General features: G+C 54.9%; 2 protein-coding genes across 2 annotated transcripts in view; both read right to left on the bottom strand.

Annotated features, from left to right (window-relative positions):
• SPTBN5 (spectrin beta, non-erythrocytic 5) overlaps positions 1–7,895 on the bottom strand; it is a 51,352-nt gene extending 43,457 nt beyond the window's left edge. The window contains 8 exon segments of the mRNA XM_085013907.1: positions 759–987; positions 1,489–1,646; positions 3,709–3,825; positions 6,620–6,787; positions 7,036–7,160; positions 7,255–7,366; positions 7,631–7,699; positions 7,818–7,895. Coding sequence (XP_084870033.1) covers positions 759–987; positions 1,489–1,646; positions 3,709–3,825; positions 6,620–6,787; positions 7,036–7,160; positions 7,255–7,366; positions 7,631–7,699; positions 7,818–7,895 — 1,056 coding nt within the window.
• Positions 7,896–12,239: 4,344 nt separating this feature from the next.
• EHD4 (EH domain containing 4) overlaps positions 12,240–16,861 on the bottom strand; it is an 84,407-nt gene continuing 79,785 nt past the window's right edge. The window contains exon 6 of the mRNA XM_021097351.2: positions 12,240–14,644. Coding sequence (XP_020953010.1) covers positions 14,108–14,644 — 537 coding nt within the window. The 3' untranslated portion in view covers positions 12,240–14,107. The remainder of the gene's footprint in view (positions 14,645–16,861) is intronic.

Genomic DNA, 16,861 nt, shown 5'->3' with positions numbered 1-16,861 from the left:
GCTGAGTGCCAGCCAGGCTTGACCGAGTGGGGAGTAGCTATTTCCCTCAGCTGAGGAGGCACTAAAGTGGGGGTGCTCCCAGACCCAGACAAGTGAGTCTGCCTCCATTCCACACTCAAGCCTGGGAGTGTGGGGCTCCCCTCCTGCCTTCCTCCAGCTTATTTTATCTCCTTTGGCCTTAACTCTAGAGATGCTCTTTGAGCCTTCTTTTGCTTCTCTGAGGCCCCCACACCCCAAAGCAGCTCAGAGCCCTTGGCCTGTATCATCTCCCCCATGCCCAGCTTAGACACCCACCCTGAGAATAGCCCTCCCAGGCCTCAGCCTCTGCCATCGTGCCCAGAGGGTAAGAAAATGCCCCCAAAACATGGACTCAGCCCAGCAGAGCTGCTCTGTGCTTGTCCTTGCAGAATCCAGCTCCTTTTAATCTCATTAGGAGCTTAATAACCTAAGAGTAGAGATGGAGGGGGAGGGGCAGGAAGAGGCATCGCTCACCCGGCTTTCCTGTGTGCCAGGCACTGTGCTCCCTTGAACACTCCTAGCAGTCTTCTCTTAGCCAGAATCAATTACCTATTACCCAGGCGTCATCATCTCCATTATGCAGAGGGAGAGCAGTCAAGTTAGGTGACACGGCCGAGGCCATGCAGCCAGGAAGAGGCAGGGGCAGCGATCGAACCCAGGTGTGTCTGACTCCAGAGCCCATGTTCATGCCCCACCCACCCCACCCCCCACCTCGATGCTGCCTTCCCTTTGTCACCAACCTTTGCAAGCCTCCTCTGGACAGTCTGCCCCTGGTGCAGGCGGGAGAAGTGGTGGTAGCAGAGGGAGACGTAAGTCATGATGGAGCGCTCATCGGGCTGGAGGACTGCCACGTCCTCGGGGTCCAGCAGCTGAGCAATGCCCAGCTCCTGCTCAGCCACATGGAAGGCACAGCGGAGGTTGTGCAGTGGGCGGTCGGGACGCAGGGAGCCATAATCAAGCAGGTCTGGCCTGGACAGAGAGCAGGCAGGGCTCTGCACCAGAGTAATTGACTGCTTGGCTTTCAGGGGTCTTGTTAAGAAGACAAACCTGCTCCTTATTGGTCATTCACACCTTACTGTGCTTTAGTTTTCACCTGATGATTATCTGAGACCCTGGCTGAAGGAATAGGGCTTGGATGGTGAGGGGGTGGGCTTCGGGGTAGGGGAAGAAACTCCAAGAGAGCAGGAGCTTGCTGGGAGAGGACTGAAAACAAAATCAGGGGCCAGAGCGGAGGAAGGGAGGGGTCAAAAGCAAACCTGGCCAATGCCCTGGAAGAAGGGAGGGGCATCACAGTCTCAGCTGTCAGCCATTTCTACCAAGGGCCCAGAGGGAAGAGAGAGGATGGGCCAGTCGAAAACCCAAGTCCCTGAGCATTTGGCTCAGTGGGTAGAAGCCTCTGGGAAGGAAGCGGAGGCCTGTCTCAGGCCAGACCAGGGCTGGGAGGCACTGGGTCCCCTCCCTCTCGCACACCTGTGGGCATGGATGAGGGCACTGAAGCCAAGCCCGTCACTCCAGCTGCGGGAGAAGTCAGTGATGTTGACGTTGGCATAGGCGGCCGTCTTCCGCTGGCACCAGACCAGTAGAGCTTCCTTGGCAGACAGCAGGGCTGCACTGACCCCAAACTCCTCCTGGAAGGGCAGGGCAGCAGGTCACATGCAGGGACAGGTGGCGAGGCAGCAGAGCCCACAGGCCATGGGAGAGGCAGGTTGGGCACTGTGTAGTCCTGCTCTCCCTGCTGGAGGTGGTGCAGAATGCCCTCCCTTCAAAGCATCATGGGCAGGGGTTGGGGGTGGGAGCGGAAGATCGTTTTTTACAAAGAAGCTGGTGCCTGAAAGCTGTCACCTCTGAACAGATGGGCTTGGGTCACCCCTGGTGACAACAGCAGCTGTAGTTCCCGTTTCTCCAGCCCTCTGCTGGGCACTGTGCTCACTGACCCTGGGCCACACGGAATTGAGGCTGGACTTCCTTAGACCTGCTTGTGGTCACTGGGGGCTCTCTGCCAGCCAGGCACCAGGCTGGCACCCACAGCTCTGCAACCTCACAGCCCCTGGAGGCAAGCACTATTATTTATTTGCTAAGGATGGCATACAAGGTGCAGTAGGAGAGATTAGGAAGCTGCCCTGGGTTCCCCAGCTGATAGGGGAGGGTCTCTCTTGACTCAGAGACATCTGACCCAGAGCCCACTCTGACCTGGGGAACCCACCTGTCTTCCCCCTCGACACCTCACGCGATGGCTTCTTCTGCTTCCTCAGGCAGAGAAATGACCATCTATGTCTGGTTTCAGTCCCGTAGATAATTTCCTTTATTCTTCTGCCTGCCCCCTTGCCCAACCCCTCCCTCTTTCACTCAGGGCTTCTTTCCCCCTCCTTCCTGGGTTCCAGGTCTTTCCCTGCCTTCCATTCCTCGTCCCTGTCCTGCCCTCAGTGGTCCATCCCCTTCCTCTCTCTCAACCCTCACACCTGAGTCCCTGCCTCCAATGTCCTCTTCCCCTCATTTTCTCCCCTCCACCAGTTCCTGTTTATAAACTCAGAATGTCAAAGCACAGCAGGCTGTGTTTTCTTCCCTGCCCCAGAACGTGGGTGGGCAGGACATGGGGTGGCAGCGCAGAGCAGGGGAAAGAGCCTCGGGGCTGAGACGGGGGCTCTGCCACAGTCAGGCTGGGCCTAGATACCCTGAGATGTGAACCAGAAGAGATCCCAGGATGAGTGTGGGTGCTGGGTTAGCCTGGCCCCAGACACATCCGAGTTTTGCAGGGGGCAGGGCCCGAGCTGGCTGCCGACAAGCAGAGTCAGCTGGTGGTTGGTGGCTGGTCAGGGGATGATGTGGACCTGCTGCTCCCAAGGGGAAGGGTGGCAGGAGCATCTGGAACAGGCTTAGGGGGCTGGAGAGGGGAGCGTAGCTTCCTGGAAGGGCTTGGGGTCAACTGGAAAGTCATCCATCCATCCATTCACCACATAGGTGCTAGGTGCTGGGACACAGCCAGGCCAGACCCCTGACCTTCTGGGGCTCAGAGACCAAACATGAGAATCAAGAGTCCCCCTGAATGTCAGCCAGCTCTATGGGTTATGGGTTCTCTTCTTTTCTTCTTTTTTTGTCTTTTTATGTCTGTGTCTGTGGCATATGGAGGTTCCCAGGCTAGGGGTGGAATCAGAGCTATAGCTGCCGGCCTACACCACAGCCCAGGAACACAGGATCCAAGCAATGTCTGCGACCTACACCATAGCTCATGGCAATGCCTGATCCTTAACCCACTGAGTGAGGCCAGATATCAAACCTGCATCCTCATGGATACCAGTTGGGTTCTTAACCTGCTGAGCCACAATGGGAACTCCTCCCTCTGCATGTTTAATTTCCTCCAACACTACATAAAGGGGTAATGAAAGTTACCAGGTTTCAGAGCTAAGTAGGGGAAAAGTTGGGGATGAAAAGTGGGTGGTAGGCAGGCACCTTGACCCCCTCAGTAGTGAATGACTTGCCTCAGATCAGGGCTTGAAGCCCATGGATCTAGTTCTTATCTCAGCGGATGACAGTCTCTCTGACAGTTTGAATTCTCTGCCGTGGTTGAAAAGTGAACAGTAGCTGTGTAGAGGCCAAGGATCTGCTGTGCGGATCCTGACAGCTGTGTGAAACCGCTCTGTCCCCAGGGCCCTGCAGTGAGGCCAGGGCTGGGTGTGGGGGACTGAGACGTACCCCGTCCAGGGAGATGTGGGAAATCTGGAAACGCAGAATGATGACCCAGATGAGTCCCAGGATGAGTGTCTGGTCTCCATCCACGATGTTCTCTGGCCCAATGAGGGGTATTGGCACCTGTGGGCACAGTTGGCTGGGCTGTGAAGACTCATAGTGACCCAAGGTCCAGGGGAATGGCTGCTAGACGGAGGGTTCTGGGGTCTGTCCTGCCCCAGGAGGTCCCCAAGGGAGAAGCAGGCAAGTGCAAGGCCAGGCAAGTGACAGCTTTCTAAGCAGATGGGGCTTTGGCCCCCAGCCCCATTGGGTAAAGCCCTAACATGGTGAACTGGTCTGGATCAGTGGAGTGGGTGGACTTCCCGCGTGTGGATTACCAGTAATCCCAGGCCAAGGTCAGAGAAACGAAGAGTCATAATAGTCAATGTATGAGCTCAATAGATAACATCAACTGTCTGCCTCCACCTCCCAGGGCATCTGGGGATCCCCAGCGAGTGCTTGGGTGCCTGGCTCACACTTGAACCTCCACCCTCTTCATCAGAGTTTCATCTGTTAAACATTCAGATTCCCAAGCCCCACCCAGTCAGACTCTTGGGCCAGGGCCCAGCCATTTGCATTTGGATGAACACCTCAGTGGTTCTTCTGTGCACTAAAGATGAGAACCTGCTGCCCTAGATCCTGCCACTTGGGCAGGGAGGGCTGAGTCAGGGGAGAAAGGAATAGACTAAATATCAAAGCCACACATGGCCTGGGCCCCTTCGCCCTCTGGCTCCATCCTCCTCTCTGGACCCCATGGCTCCAAGGCTCATGGGGTTCTTGCATTTCCTTGAGATTCTAAGCTTGGGCCTTGGGGCCTTTGTACTGGCTGTCCCCGCTGTCTGAAAATATTTTTCCCTCAGGTAGCCCCATGGCTTCCCTCTCTCTCTTCAAGTATTTACTCAAATGCTACTCCCTGGCCACCTTGTAAAACATTAAAACCCGAGGACTATTCATCCTCCCTAAACACACGAGCTTGATCCCCTCGCCCCACTTGGGTGGGGATCTCAATTTTTTCCCCTAACGTCTCCTAAGTACCTTGCACAGTGTTTGCCATGGACATATAGAGGGAGTCCCAGCCCTGGAGGTTTCCAGATCCCCAGTATCCTGAACACCAAAGAGATGGTCCCCCATCTTCCTCCATCTACCTCTTGGTTTCCCACAACTGCATCAGAAAGAGTCAACACCAAAAGTCCTTATTGATCAATATGCACTGAGCCAAGAAAGAAAGGAGAGACTCTCGGTAAGACCTGGTGGGACGCTGGCTTCAGCCACCAGACTGGCAGGAGGGGCTGCATCCCGGGCCCTCCCCCAGGACACTGTAGTCTGGGTCTCTAAAGGATCCGCCCCACGCTCCACCCTCTTCCTCTGGCACACTGCACTCTTCTGCTTTTGCCTCAGGGTGGAGTTGGAGCATCTGGTCTTACTAGCTCATGAAGGCTGAGCTTCCCCCCCTGCCAGGGTATCAAGGCTGAGGAAATCAGCAAATGCTACAAACCAATGCTTTTATCCATCGCCTCCCCACCAGACCCTCCGGCCCAGATAGCTTGTTATTAAACATTTATCAGTACACTGCCCATCTGGTTCTGATAACGATCTCTCCTAAACTGTGGGCCCCCTTTGCTCAGGTCTGAGCTTCGTGATTGTGATCACGGTCCCCAGGGCCTGGCATGCAGTCCCCAGCTCAAGGCAAGGGTTCCAGAAACGAGTGCATCCCACATCTGCAGCTTATTTACTATGTGCTGGGGGCCGCAATTTGACCACAACTGCCTTGTACATACAGAGGAAACAAGGCTGTCACCTTCACAGGCTACGTATCAGGGACATGCTGTGTCTCAAAGCTTGATGGGAGATGCAGAGCCTCTGACAAGGGCCAAAGGGCTTGTATCCTTCCCAGTTTCCCCAGAGGAGGTGGCTGGCTCACAGGCTACTGTCCTTGGGACCAAGTAGGGCCTGGCATTGTGTGGCTGGCAGCTTTCTACTCTTCTGTACACCTGGGGACTGTCGTACTCCCATCTTTTGCTTTGGCTTCTCACCTCCCTGGCCTCCCTGCAGCATGCCAGGCTCCCAGGGGGCCGATTGTGACCTTCATTCCAGGACATAAATGATGGGCACACTCAGGCTTAGCCCAGGCAGCTCCAGCTGTGACTTTGCAACCTCCAGGGAAGGCCACCTCGTGGTTCAGTATCCGAGGCCAGGAGCCCTTGGGCTTCCTGATTTCTGCTTCTCCATATAAAAGACCCCTGCACAGCCCCCTGATACTGGCTATGAGGGTCCCTCTGCGTCCCCGGAGCTCTGGTCTCCTTTTAGTGACTATTTGCTTTGGCTTGTCCCTTTCTCTCAGAGTCTTTCCTGGTCCAGCTTCTCCTGACAGCACCTCCTCCCCCCACTGCCTGGCTCAGTGTCCAAGGCTCCTCTCCCATGTCTGTCAGTCGCCCCACCATAGCCCCACCTCCAGGAACTGCTGACTGAGGGTCTTGCTATAATCTCCTCATTTATGAGAAGAGAATATCAAAAGTGAAGGTGGGTGATTTGGCTCTCACACCCTCACACTCAGGCAAGTGCCCAACCACCAAGGATCTTGGATCTTTCGGTTCAGACTCCTGCAGTCTCTCATTAGTCAAGGGCATATTTTAGTCCCACCCACTAAGGATGATGGCTGTTCCTGCTCTAGCGGGTTGGGTGCTCTCTAAGCTGGGAGAACCATGCAAGGAAGGGCTTTGCTTCTGGGACCTCTGTGTCCCAGCTGCTCCTCCTGGATTCTGGCTCCAGATCCTCTGCCCTGCCCTGTGGCCAGCCCAGGAAAGTTGATAGAGTCCTCCAGCCTGTTCCCTCCGCCTGCCCTAGCACCACGCCCAGAAGCCCTCTCCCCAATGCCCACCTTGGCCCTGAGGAAAGCCAGAGCTCTGCTGCTGTTCTCCAGGAAGTGTACACGCATGCGGCCCCGGTTGGGGGGTGGTAGGGCCTCCCCCGAGATGAGCTCCAGCAGCCGCAGTAGGTGTGTGCCATCGGCCAGCTCTGTGTACAAGTTCTGGATCTTGATGCCCACCTGGGAAGGGGTGGTCCAGGCACAGGGTCAGCCCAGTCTCACCTGTCTGCCCCCTCCCAGGTCCTGGGCGGTGCAGCCCAGAGCATCTGCCTTGAGGAAGGAACACTGGCCTCAGTTGTGCTTTGGGGTCAGAAGAAGTGGCCTCAACCAGATGACCTCGCGGTCGCCCCTCCTCCCCCAGGGTCCACTGGGCAAGGAGTTGGGGGGACAGTAGAGGTGGGCTGTGGGCCACGCCCAGCTACACTCACCCGGCCGTGCTGGAAGATATTGTTGATCCACTTGGTGAAAGTCTTCTCCTGCATTTGCATGTGCCGAGCCTGCAGCTTGCGGACGTGGCCCATCTCATACGCAGAGTCCATGGTGGGTGGCGGGCCTGGAAGGGGAGAGCCACCCCAGGGCTCTGCCGCTGGCCTCCTGCTTCAGGTGCCCTGTCACCCCAAGGAACTGCTGGGGATTGTGGGGCTGACCTGCCAGCAGGCCTGGAGCCCTCTGGGGAGAAGGGACCACTGGGTATTTCCCTAGGCTGGAGATGCTGGAGGCATGGAGGTTAGGGCGCAGAGTATGAATATTGATGACTCCCTGGGAGGGATATGTCTCTGCCAGGGGTGAGGGGCCCCTCCGTGCCAGACTGTCCCCATATTTTGTGGGGGTGGGGTGGTTGCAGCCTGGAACCTAGCCAGGTAATAAGGTCTGGTGCTCCTGGCTGGTGCCTTGAGGTTGAAGGGCCTGGAGCCCCTTTTGTCCCACCGTACTTTCTAGATTCTCCTTCAAGAGCTCCAGAGGTTTGGCTGCTGCCCCTGGGGATGAATGAGGCAGGTGGAAGGAAAACAGGAAACTGCTCACCTTGGTGATGGGCAGGCCCTGCCCTGGGAGGAGAGCCCACTGGAGGATGGAGACGGCAGACAGCAGGGGCTGGGCGCGGAGGGAGAGACACCAGGAGAGGCCGAGGCTGGAACTGGGGCTGCGCCATGGCCCTCCTCTTGAGCCAGCGGACCAGAGTGACGGCACACAGCCGGCATTGTCCTCCCACCTGCCGCAGGGCGTGGCGGACTGGGAGGGGGCGGCTCAAGAATGCTCCGGATCCATGCTCCAGGGTCTCCTCTTTCATTGTCCCTCCTCTGCAGATGCCCCCAGTGTCAGGTGGCGGTCCTGCCCCCCAGATGCAGAGGCTCATGGGATGGCCTCCAGTGGGCTCCTGGTGGGAGCATCGTGGGGGAGCTGCCACCTGGGTACAAGGTGCAGCAGGGCAGAGCTCTCTGGTCAGAGTTTCTGCACCCACTTCCCATGCTGGGGATGCCCTTCTGCACCCCCACAGGACCTGTCTATGAGCATCCGCAGGGGCGGGGAGGGGAGTGAGCTCTCTGCACCTCGGCCCTCGCATCCTCTTCTGGGGGATGCACCACAGACCCAGGGAATCATGGGACCAGGGCTGGGCTTCCCAGGCCCTGATGGAAATGTTCTCAACCGAGCACAGTTGCTTCCTCTCACCTGGAGCCTTAAAGTTCACTCTTTGGGGCACCAGCAAGGTAAAAACACCTGTGCTCCCTCGGCACTGGCTGGGCCAGAGGCTGAGTGGACGGGGTGGGACGGTAGCCGACAGGCTTCTCTTCCTCCCTCCCTGCAATCTTGGACCACATGCCAGAGGGAGAGTGAGTTCTAACTCATGAGGTTTCACAGGATAGCCTGATTACAGTCACTGGACTGGGGTTTGTGTCCGTGGGCTCATCCACACAGCAGCCCCAGAATCACTCCTCAGGGAGGTGTCCCTGCCAGCCCAGGCCTGGGAGAGGGGCAGTGGCAGAGCCTGCTCTCGATAGCTGGGCAGGACCCATCACACTAGAACCGCGTCACCCCATGGCTGGGAGGGAGGAACTTGCTACTCTTGCGAGGGGGCCACTGCCCTGCATCTGAGAAACTTCTGCCCCTATTGTCCTCTCCCTATGAGGTTCCTCTTGTCACTGACTGGCTTCCCGGCCACTTGGGATGAACCTGAGCTTCTTCCTCGCCTGCAGCCCTGGGTCCAGTCAGGCACCAATGGCTGCCGCTGCTGTGCCCCCAGTGAGTACGCCACAGGGCACCCTCCCATCTGGTTACTCCCAAGGCCCCTGAGGATCCTCATCACCATCCCCAACTCATCACCCTGCCTGCAGGTCAGCTTACACCCCACCCAGGGTGCCTTCGCACAGCACAACTCCAAGACTCACCTGGTTGGGACCAGAGCTTCTCTACCCACATCTGAGCATCAGTTGTTCTCTCAGCTTAGAAGGTCATTTCTACTCTCACTGTCCACATTTTCCTATACTATCAGCCCCAGTGAAAGACCTGCTCCTTCCTGCCCCGGTAAGCTTGTTTACCTCCTTAAGAGCTTTGGCCCAGGTCATCCCATGTGATGTGACCCCCAGAGGATGGATGGGATGGAGCTGCATGATGCTTTGCACAAGGATCTCAACAGAGGTTGCTGAGTGGGGCGGGGGAATTGCTTTTCTTTCTTTCTTTTTTCTTTTTTTTTTTGTCTTTTGTCTTTTTGTTGTTGTTGTTGTTGTTGCTATTTCTTGGGCCACTCCCGCGGCATATGGAGGTTCCCAGGCTAGGGGCCGAATCGGAGTTGTAGCCACCGGCCTACACCAGAGCCACAGCAACGCGGGATCCGAGCCGCGTCTGCAACCTACACCACAGCTCACGGCAACACCAGATCGTTAACCCACTGAGCAAGGGCAGGGATCGAACCCGCAACCTCATGGTTCCTAGTCAGATTCGTTAACCACTGCGCCACGACGGGAACTCCGGAACTGCTTTTCTTCCTCCCTAGTTCAGCTGCAGTAAAGCCACCACACGTGCTGCCAGGAATGGCTCCTCTTGTGCCGTGACTGACTGCAGCCCCTGCTGAAATGAGAATCCTTGTTGGTCAGTACAGGGTTGGAATATTTGTGTTGCAAGGAACTGAAACCTCAAGTCAGATGGATTTGAACAGTATCAAGGGAAGGTACTGGCCCATGTAACTGAAAAATCTGACAGGAGGAGGACTTTAGATGAGGTTTGATCCAGCAGCTCCAATGATGCCACCACAGGTTTGGATTTCCTTTGCTTTTCTCAATGCCTCCTCCATCTTCTCGCTCCACAGGCTGGTTGCTGCCAAGCCTCACCTCCCTCCTCTTCCCCCAGCACCTTGGACACGCCTCTCAATGCTATTTATATTGTTGTACCAAGAGGCTCACTTCTTTGCACTGCATCGTTCAGAAAAGAGGGGACATCTCTCCCGAGATTTGGAACAGAAGTTTGAGAGGCCTGGCTCTCTCACAGCCTTATGCCCATTCTTGAACAATTTCTGTGAAATACTCTAAATGGTTCAAGCCAATCAGGACCCACCCTGGAAAGAAGGGGTAGGGTCTATCTCCCCAAACCTCATGTCTCAGACTGAGGGTGGGAAAGTGGGGAGGGGTCTGCTAAGGATATTCCTGGTCTGGATCACCAAAAAGTAGATGGCTGCCGGTGGGGAAACCACAGATGGGTGGTCCCCATCAGTGAGGTGTGGTGAGAGGGAGGTGCAGCACCAGCCTGCCAGCACCCTAGCACTGCTGTAGCCCCAGGTGCTGGACAGAGGCCATCTCCTGAATGCTCAGTGACCTCTTGTCCCCAGCCTCAGAAGGGTCTTCTCCAGGGTCCCCTCATGAGCTTCCCTTGGGGCCACCTCCCACACCTGGCCTCAGCCCACAGTGGGTGGAACTGCTTTCCTGCTGGAGGAGCCCCATTTTGGGAGTTGCCCACACAGAGAGGATGCAGGAAGAGTCGTGGGGTCACAGGGATGGCCTGCCAAGGGGCACACCCTCCCCCTAACCCCTCTGCCTCACTTCAGAATGGACCCAAGGGATCTCCGCTTTGTTCCCTAGACAGCTGGCACACAGTCAACAGGAAACCACAGCCAATGGGGAAAAGAGAGTGAATTTTTTTTTTCAGAAGTTTATTGATAGTAGGCTGTGTCCTTTTTTATCTGACACTTCTAAACAAGATTACAAAAAAATAGAAGCATTGTGTATTAATTGCATCGGCTAATCGTCTGGTATACTCTTCACTTCAGTCTGTGGGCACTCGGTGAGTTATCTGTCCTAAGAATGTTTTTCTTCCGCCACATCCCAAGGAGGGAGTAAACAGAGCCTCTGTTAAAGGCCTTTCTTATCTCCAAGGCATCACTCTGGTCACCAGGAAGAAGTGCAGCTGCAAAGTGGGAAGGTTCTGGTGGAGGCTGGCAGGCCATGACTCTGGTGGATAAACCCCACCCTAAGTGGTGGACTTCATCCACCTGTACTCCATCTGGGTACAAGACATGCCCAGTGTGGCACGGGGTGGTCCTGAGACCCAGCAGACACAGGAGAGGCTGTGGCCAGGGCGTTGGGACGAGGGCTCTGCTGATAATGGGGGCGGGGGGTGAGGGAGAGCAGGAGCACTTGGCTTCTCTTCTCATGCATCTGGACTCCAATCCCACGATACAGAATAAATATCCAACCCCTGAAGGTCCACCGCTCTGAGGGAAGAGCCAAGGTCCCAACCCAGGCATTATTGCTGCCTGATGACAAGTGTCCTAGAGAACCTGGTCCAGCCCTGGAAAAATGAAAGCCAGCTGGATTGCATGGCCGTCTCCAAGGAGGAGCAGCCCTGCTCCGGGCCATCTAAGCACGTGGTGAGGAAAGAATCCACCTAAGATGCCCAGCAGGTTGGACTTCTGTGTGAGGCCGCAGGGCTGGGGGGCTGGGCAGGTCTCAGTGCAATGCTTCTGTGCAGATAGGCTCATGACTTGAATGTCCACTTTGTCCAAAATTCAAGATGGCAGAAGTTTGTGTTCTGTGATACCACGTGCTGCACAGAAAACAGATTCCAGATGCTTAGGTTCCTTCTGTGGAAGCACAGAGAGCATGGAGACAGTTTCAGAGTTCTAGAGTTTACCTACTCCCACCCCCCACATCTCTGAGCACTCTGGGGAGGGGGCGGTGTAGGAAGGCAACACGGTTGGGCAAGGCGTCCAGATCCTGAGGGCCCTGGGCTCCTGGCCCTGCTGTGTGGGGCCGGGGGGTGACAGGTGTTTGGGACACAGACTCAAGGAACTCTATGCCAGTCCTGGGAAAACATGGGTGCTCGTTTGGCCGCCATCCCTAAGGTTTTCCAGTGTTTTTCTTTCCAATCCACTTTTTCATGACGGATGACTTCGTGTTTTAAGATAGTAAGAAAGCAGGACATGTGATTTCCTTTTTCTTCCTTTTTTTCTCAGCAGGGGAAGCATTCAGCTGCTGGATGCTCTCTCATCCGAGGGCACTCACAATGCTAGGAGGCGTTTCCATCCATGAAGAACCAGAAACCTCATCTGCTGCTCCTCTAAAACATATTCCTCTGTGTTCCTAGGGACTTGGCTATATCAAGACATACATCAACGAGTGTCAAAAATACATACGCACGCAACATGTGCATATATTTATCTTTATATATGACAACTGAGAGTGAAAGAAGCTAGATTGTTCTGAATGGAAGTCTGCTAATCTGGCATCTCTAAACCTTTGAACAAATGAACGCCCCTTTCTCCACCTTGCCCTTCAGCGCGTCCATGGCACTAACGCGTCTTGGTGGTCCTTGTGCCTTCACAGAACAATCTGCTCAGATTACAGAACTGGAATTATAAATGTCTCTTTCCTACGTGTCTAATTAATTAAAAAGTGCTCATTAAGATTAAAAACCAGGTTAAAGTATTGACTTTGCTTACAACGATTTAGAAAGCTAGGGAGTGTGAGGGCTGGCATCCAGATAAATGCTCCTCTAAAATGAACCTTTTTTTAAACCTGCACTTCTGGCTCTGATGTCACAGGTGACACCAGAAGAAAAAAAGTGGATTTCGGAAGACTGAGGTGGAACTGTCCAGATTTCATTTACTTTTTGGTGCTGGCAAGACCCCAGGCCACGCAGCCATCACTCTTTCAGATCTCTCTCACTCCATAAATAATGGTGAAAGGCCCCTGTGTCCCCCAGCGGGAGCCCACATATTGGGAGGCTGGGCTCCAGTGGACACAGGTATTTGAGCAAGTGGTCCAGAGAGGTTTACATGGGGCACCTGGGGAGAGGATGCTCAGGAGCGGACATACAGGTTAAGTGCCCAAACCTAGCTCCTGGTACGAACCACACAGCCTTTCGAAGGTTCCATCTTGTTTCTGTATAAAGGCCTTTCTTTGTCCTCTATACAGAAATGATATTAAAAAAAAATGGACATAATAAAGAATGCCCCCCCCCCTTTTTAAATGAAAATAGTGTCTAACCCTAGTAGACTGACCTCTTCCACCTGACAGCTAGTGCAGGCTGGCCCCTCATCTCCTGGTGTTCACAGGGCCAGGACCCTGCAAACACCAAGCTGTGTTTTTGCTGAATTTAAGTCTGGCCATTGACCAAGGAGCCCTGGGGACATGTAACCACAGTAACTGAGGACTGGGGAGAACCACCTCTTTTCTTACTCTAGTTGAGGCATGATAGACTTTGCTACAAATGATTGCATAGACCAGTAAAACTAATCTTCAAATTTCAATGTGACTAGAAATGAATACTAGAAATCTTGCGCGGGTTAATTAAGGCTTTGAGTTCCAAATTCCTAACCAAATGCAACTCTGCTGGGAAGTCCCCAGGGCTGGAGGGTCTCTGGGAGGACCAGCCAGCGGGCACCGGGATACACTTCTCTGTGGCCTGCCCAACTATTCTGCGGGGCTGCAGAAAAGATGGGGACATGTGGATGTGGCGTGTCCTCTAAAAGCTGGGGCAGCAATCTTTTCTTTGGTAGACAGTTTGGGGAGAACAGAAACCCCTTCTGCTGTTTTTTTGTTTTTTTGTTTTTCTACTCTAAATACAGCAGGAAACGAAATAAACAAAATAAGCTTGTCTTTGCAGGCCCCCCCACCCCCCACCCAGTGCCCTCTGAGGGACAGCCAGGTTCCAAAGGATGAAGAGTCTAGGGAAGCCCAGCAGAGCCCCCTAGCTTACTCCCTGTGGCTCCTGGATTCCACATCTGGGCTTCTCCAGGCTTCTGAGTACTCCTTGGACAATTTCCCTTTCTTCTCAACCCTTTACTCTCTGTATCCATCCTCTCCCCTCAGTATTTTAATAGAAACTTTGGGAATTGTAGAGGTGAAAGGACTTCATCTTGTGTCCAGTGACTTCCCTCCCTCATTCTACAGATGGGGAAGCAGAGGCACCGAGAGGGCAGAGCCTTGCCCAGGGTCACTCAGTGAGTCAGTGGCAGCGTGGGTCTCTGGCCCAGGCCCCCCCGCACCACCTGCCCTCCGTGCGGCCCGCCTCTCAATCAGCCTTCTGCAAGGACTTCCTGTGGGAGGGGGGCACAAGGTGGGGGGGCAGGCTGTTGGGCAGCTCGTAGCCGTCGAGCTTGATCTTGATGAGGTGCTTGGCCAGTGCAAACTCCTCCTCGTCCAGCATGCCGTCGCAGTCACAGTCGGCCAGCTTCCAGATCTTGCCCAGGACGCTGTTGGGCAGCTTGGAGGTCACCATCTCCTTCTTGGCATTGACGCCTGATATCTTGCCGTTGACAGGGGACAGGGTGTAGAAGAGCTCGTCATAGACAGGCTTGTCTTTGGCCACAACCCACTCCTCCTCATCGGCGCCCTCTTTGGCACCCTCCCCATAGCCCTGGTTGAAGGGGCCCTCGGCCGTGCCGTCGAAAGCGCCGCCCTGCACGAGCTGCGTGGGCATGCTCATCTCCTCCTGGCTGATGAGGCTCATCAGGGACGAGATCTTGCTGCTCAGCATGTTGTCCACAGCCTCAATCAGCTTGGGCTTCAGCGAGTGGAATTTGGTGAAGTCGTAGTTCTCAAGCTGTTCCTGAAAAAGGGGAGGCACAGACTTGGTGAACACCCTCCCTGAAGGAAGCAAAAGGGGAGAGGGACGGCTGGAGGGAGACGGATGCGCCCTTAAAGCAGGCATTCCACACCCTGGGCTGTCCAGAGCTCTCTCTTTGGTGGGGTTCTCACGTCTGAACTTTCCAGGCACAGGAGTGGAACTCTAGAGCTGGGCCCTTCTTTGTGTACCCAACAGGGCAGGCATACCAGGTTGTAATTCAGAAGTAGAGCCCTGAGCTTGAGATGGTGGAGGGGACAGATCTGAAAGCTGAACAGCCGGACATGCCTCTACAGAGGTGGCCTCCCAACACTCTTCTCACCAGCACAATCTATGGCTGTCAAAGCAGGCTGGGCTGGGCTAGAGTGGTGGGGTAGTCAGGCCTGTCTGGTTTCTAAGGAGTGTTCCAGTTTGCATGTCCTCATCTTTGCTGATGGATCACTGTCACTTGCATGTTCCCCTAACATCAGCACCAAACATTGCTGCCGGCACCGGGCTCCTGCTGCTGGCAGCTTGGTCAGCTAAGGGAATGGAGGCGAGAAAGCCCAGGAGAAGGAGAGCGGGCAGCCTACACAAAAATCTGAGTGCCGCTGGGGTAAACAAGTCTGGATTCCCCTGGGTGCGTGGACACCTACCCTATTTCCTCATGAATGAGCCTCAGCTCTGGGCACACACAGGACCCCTGTGTCTGGCCAAGTGGACGAATGAGGGCAGTGCCCGCCCAAACCATCCACCCACCTGCAGGGGATATGCATTCAGACTGCAAATCTCTGGAAAACCAGCCAGGGGAATGGGCCACATATTTGCAGGGGTGGACAGGAAGCAGCAGCCAATCCCGCCTCGCAGGGCGCATAGGAAATAAGCCCGACACTCTCATCTGGGAGGGACCCACCTTCCCAGCCCTGAACAGGCAGGTGTGACCCAAGTTAAACCACACCATCCCTGTCCTCCACCAGGGTGGCTCCAAGACTTTTTACCGGATGAACACGCACTGGGGAATTTAAGGATTTACTCATCAACAACGGTATCCATCAAAGCCATCAAACCTGGGATCCTGCAATTCCCTCCCAAGAGACAAAGGTCGGTCTCAGCCCCGCCTCCACTAGGCTCCCCCTGCCTTCACTCTCAACAAGTACCAGGAGCAGTTTCCCATCCACTGGGGAGGTCCGACCAGAAGGGGATGGCTCTGCTGCCCTCTGCTGTTGAAATGCTGCCAATTCATCAGTTGTGGGGGCCCAATTCTCTAAGAAAGACAACTGTGCCAGCAATCAAGATGGCTATAGTATGGACTCATCACGCAGCAAAGTGTATAGGGCAGACACAGGCAGATGCGTGAGCAGGTCACAGGTCTGCTCCAGTGCTGGGCAAAAGTCTGCAAAGTATGCTCGGCTCCTTGCTACAGCAAAGAGTCACCCTGGCCAGCTTGGGACATGGGAGCACAGGGAGAACAGAGACCTAACACTGGCAGTGGCAATGCCTCTGAGTGACCCCGGGGTGTGCAAAGGTCACGATCAAGTCATCTCCAAACTTCTGCACTTGCCACTGCCCCAGGCACAGTTGACGTTGAAAGCCTGTGCTGGTTGTGGGAAGACAGAGGCCCTGACCCCCACCAGGAACCCCCACAGCTTCCCGGGTGACAGCAAACTAGCCTGAGGTATCAGCTGACAGTAAGCAGAGCCTCGGGACTCCAGGCCTGCCCTGTTCTCTGGGGATTCCCTGAAGGGACTGGAGTGGTGTGATCAGGACCTGGCTGGCTTCCCAAGGAAGAATCCTTGGCCAGTTTTCAGGGGTTGGCTCCAGAAACCACTGGCCTGTGAGCCCTGTGGGAGTCAGGGTCTGAGGAACTCGAGACCCTGGAGCCTGCTATGGGGTTAACGTACACTAACTTACTAACTCATGCAACAAGTGTTCATTGAGCGCCTGCTATACCCCAGGGGCTGGGGATGTGGCTGTGAACAGGACATGGGTCACTGACTTCTTGGCATTATAACCTTCCACAGGAGAGAGACACTAAATGAGATGCCAAATACATGAATTACACTGAAGCATAACAGTACTTATGTCATAACAAGCGCAGATCCCAATATGGGGCTGTGCTGCCAGTTATAGTCATAGCAACAAAAGACCGTAACCCAGCATGGATACGCTGGAGGGGCAAGGGCTTTTATTTTTATTTTTCTCTTTTTGCCTTTTCTAGGGCTG

This window comes from Sus scrofa, chromosome 1, assembly GCF_054392235.1.
Source record: "Sus scrofa isolate SSC_HxYL_T2T_F1_AM1 chromosome 1, Sscrofa_HxYL_maternal_Yorkshire_Landrace_v2.0, whole genome shotgun sequence".
Lineage (NCBI taxonomy): Eukaryota > Metazoa > Chordata > Mammalia > Artiodactyla > Suidae > Sus > Sus scrofa.
The sequence above is the reverse complement of the archived record's forward strand: the minus strand, read 5'-3'. Positions and strand labels throughout refer to the sequence as shown.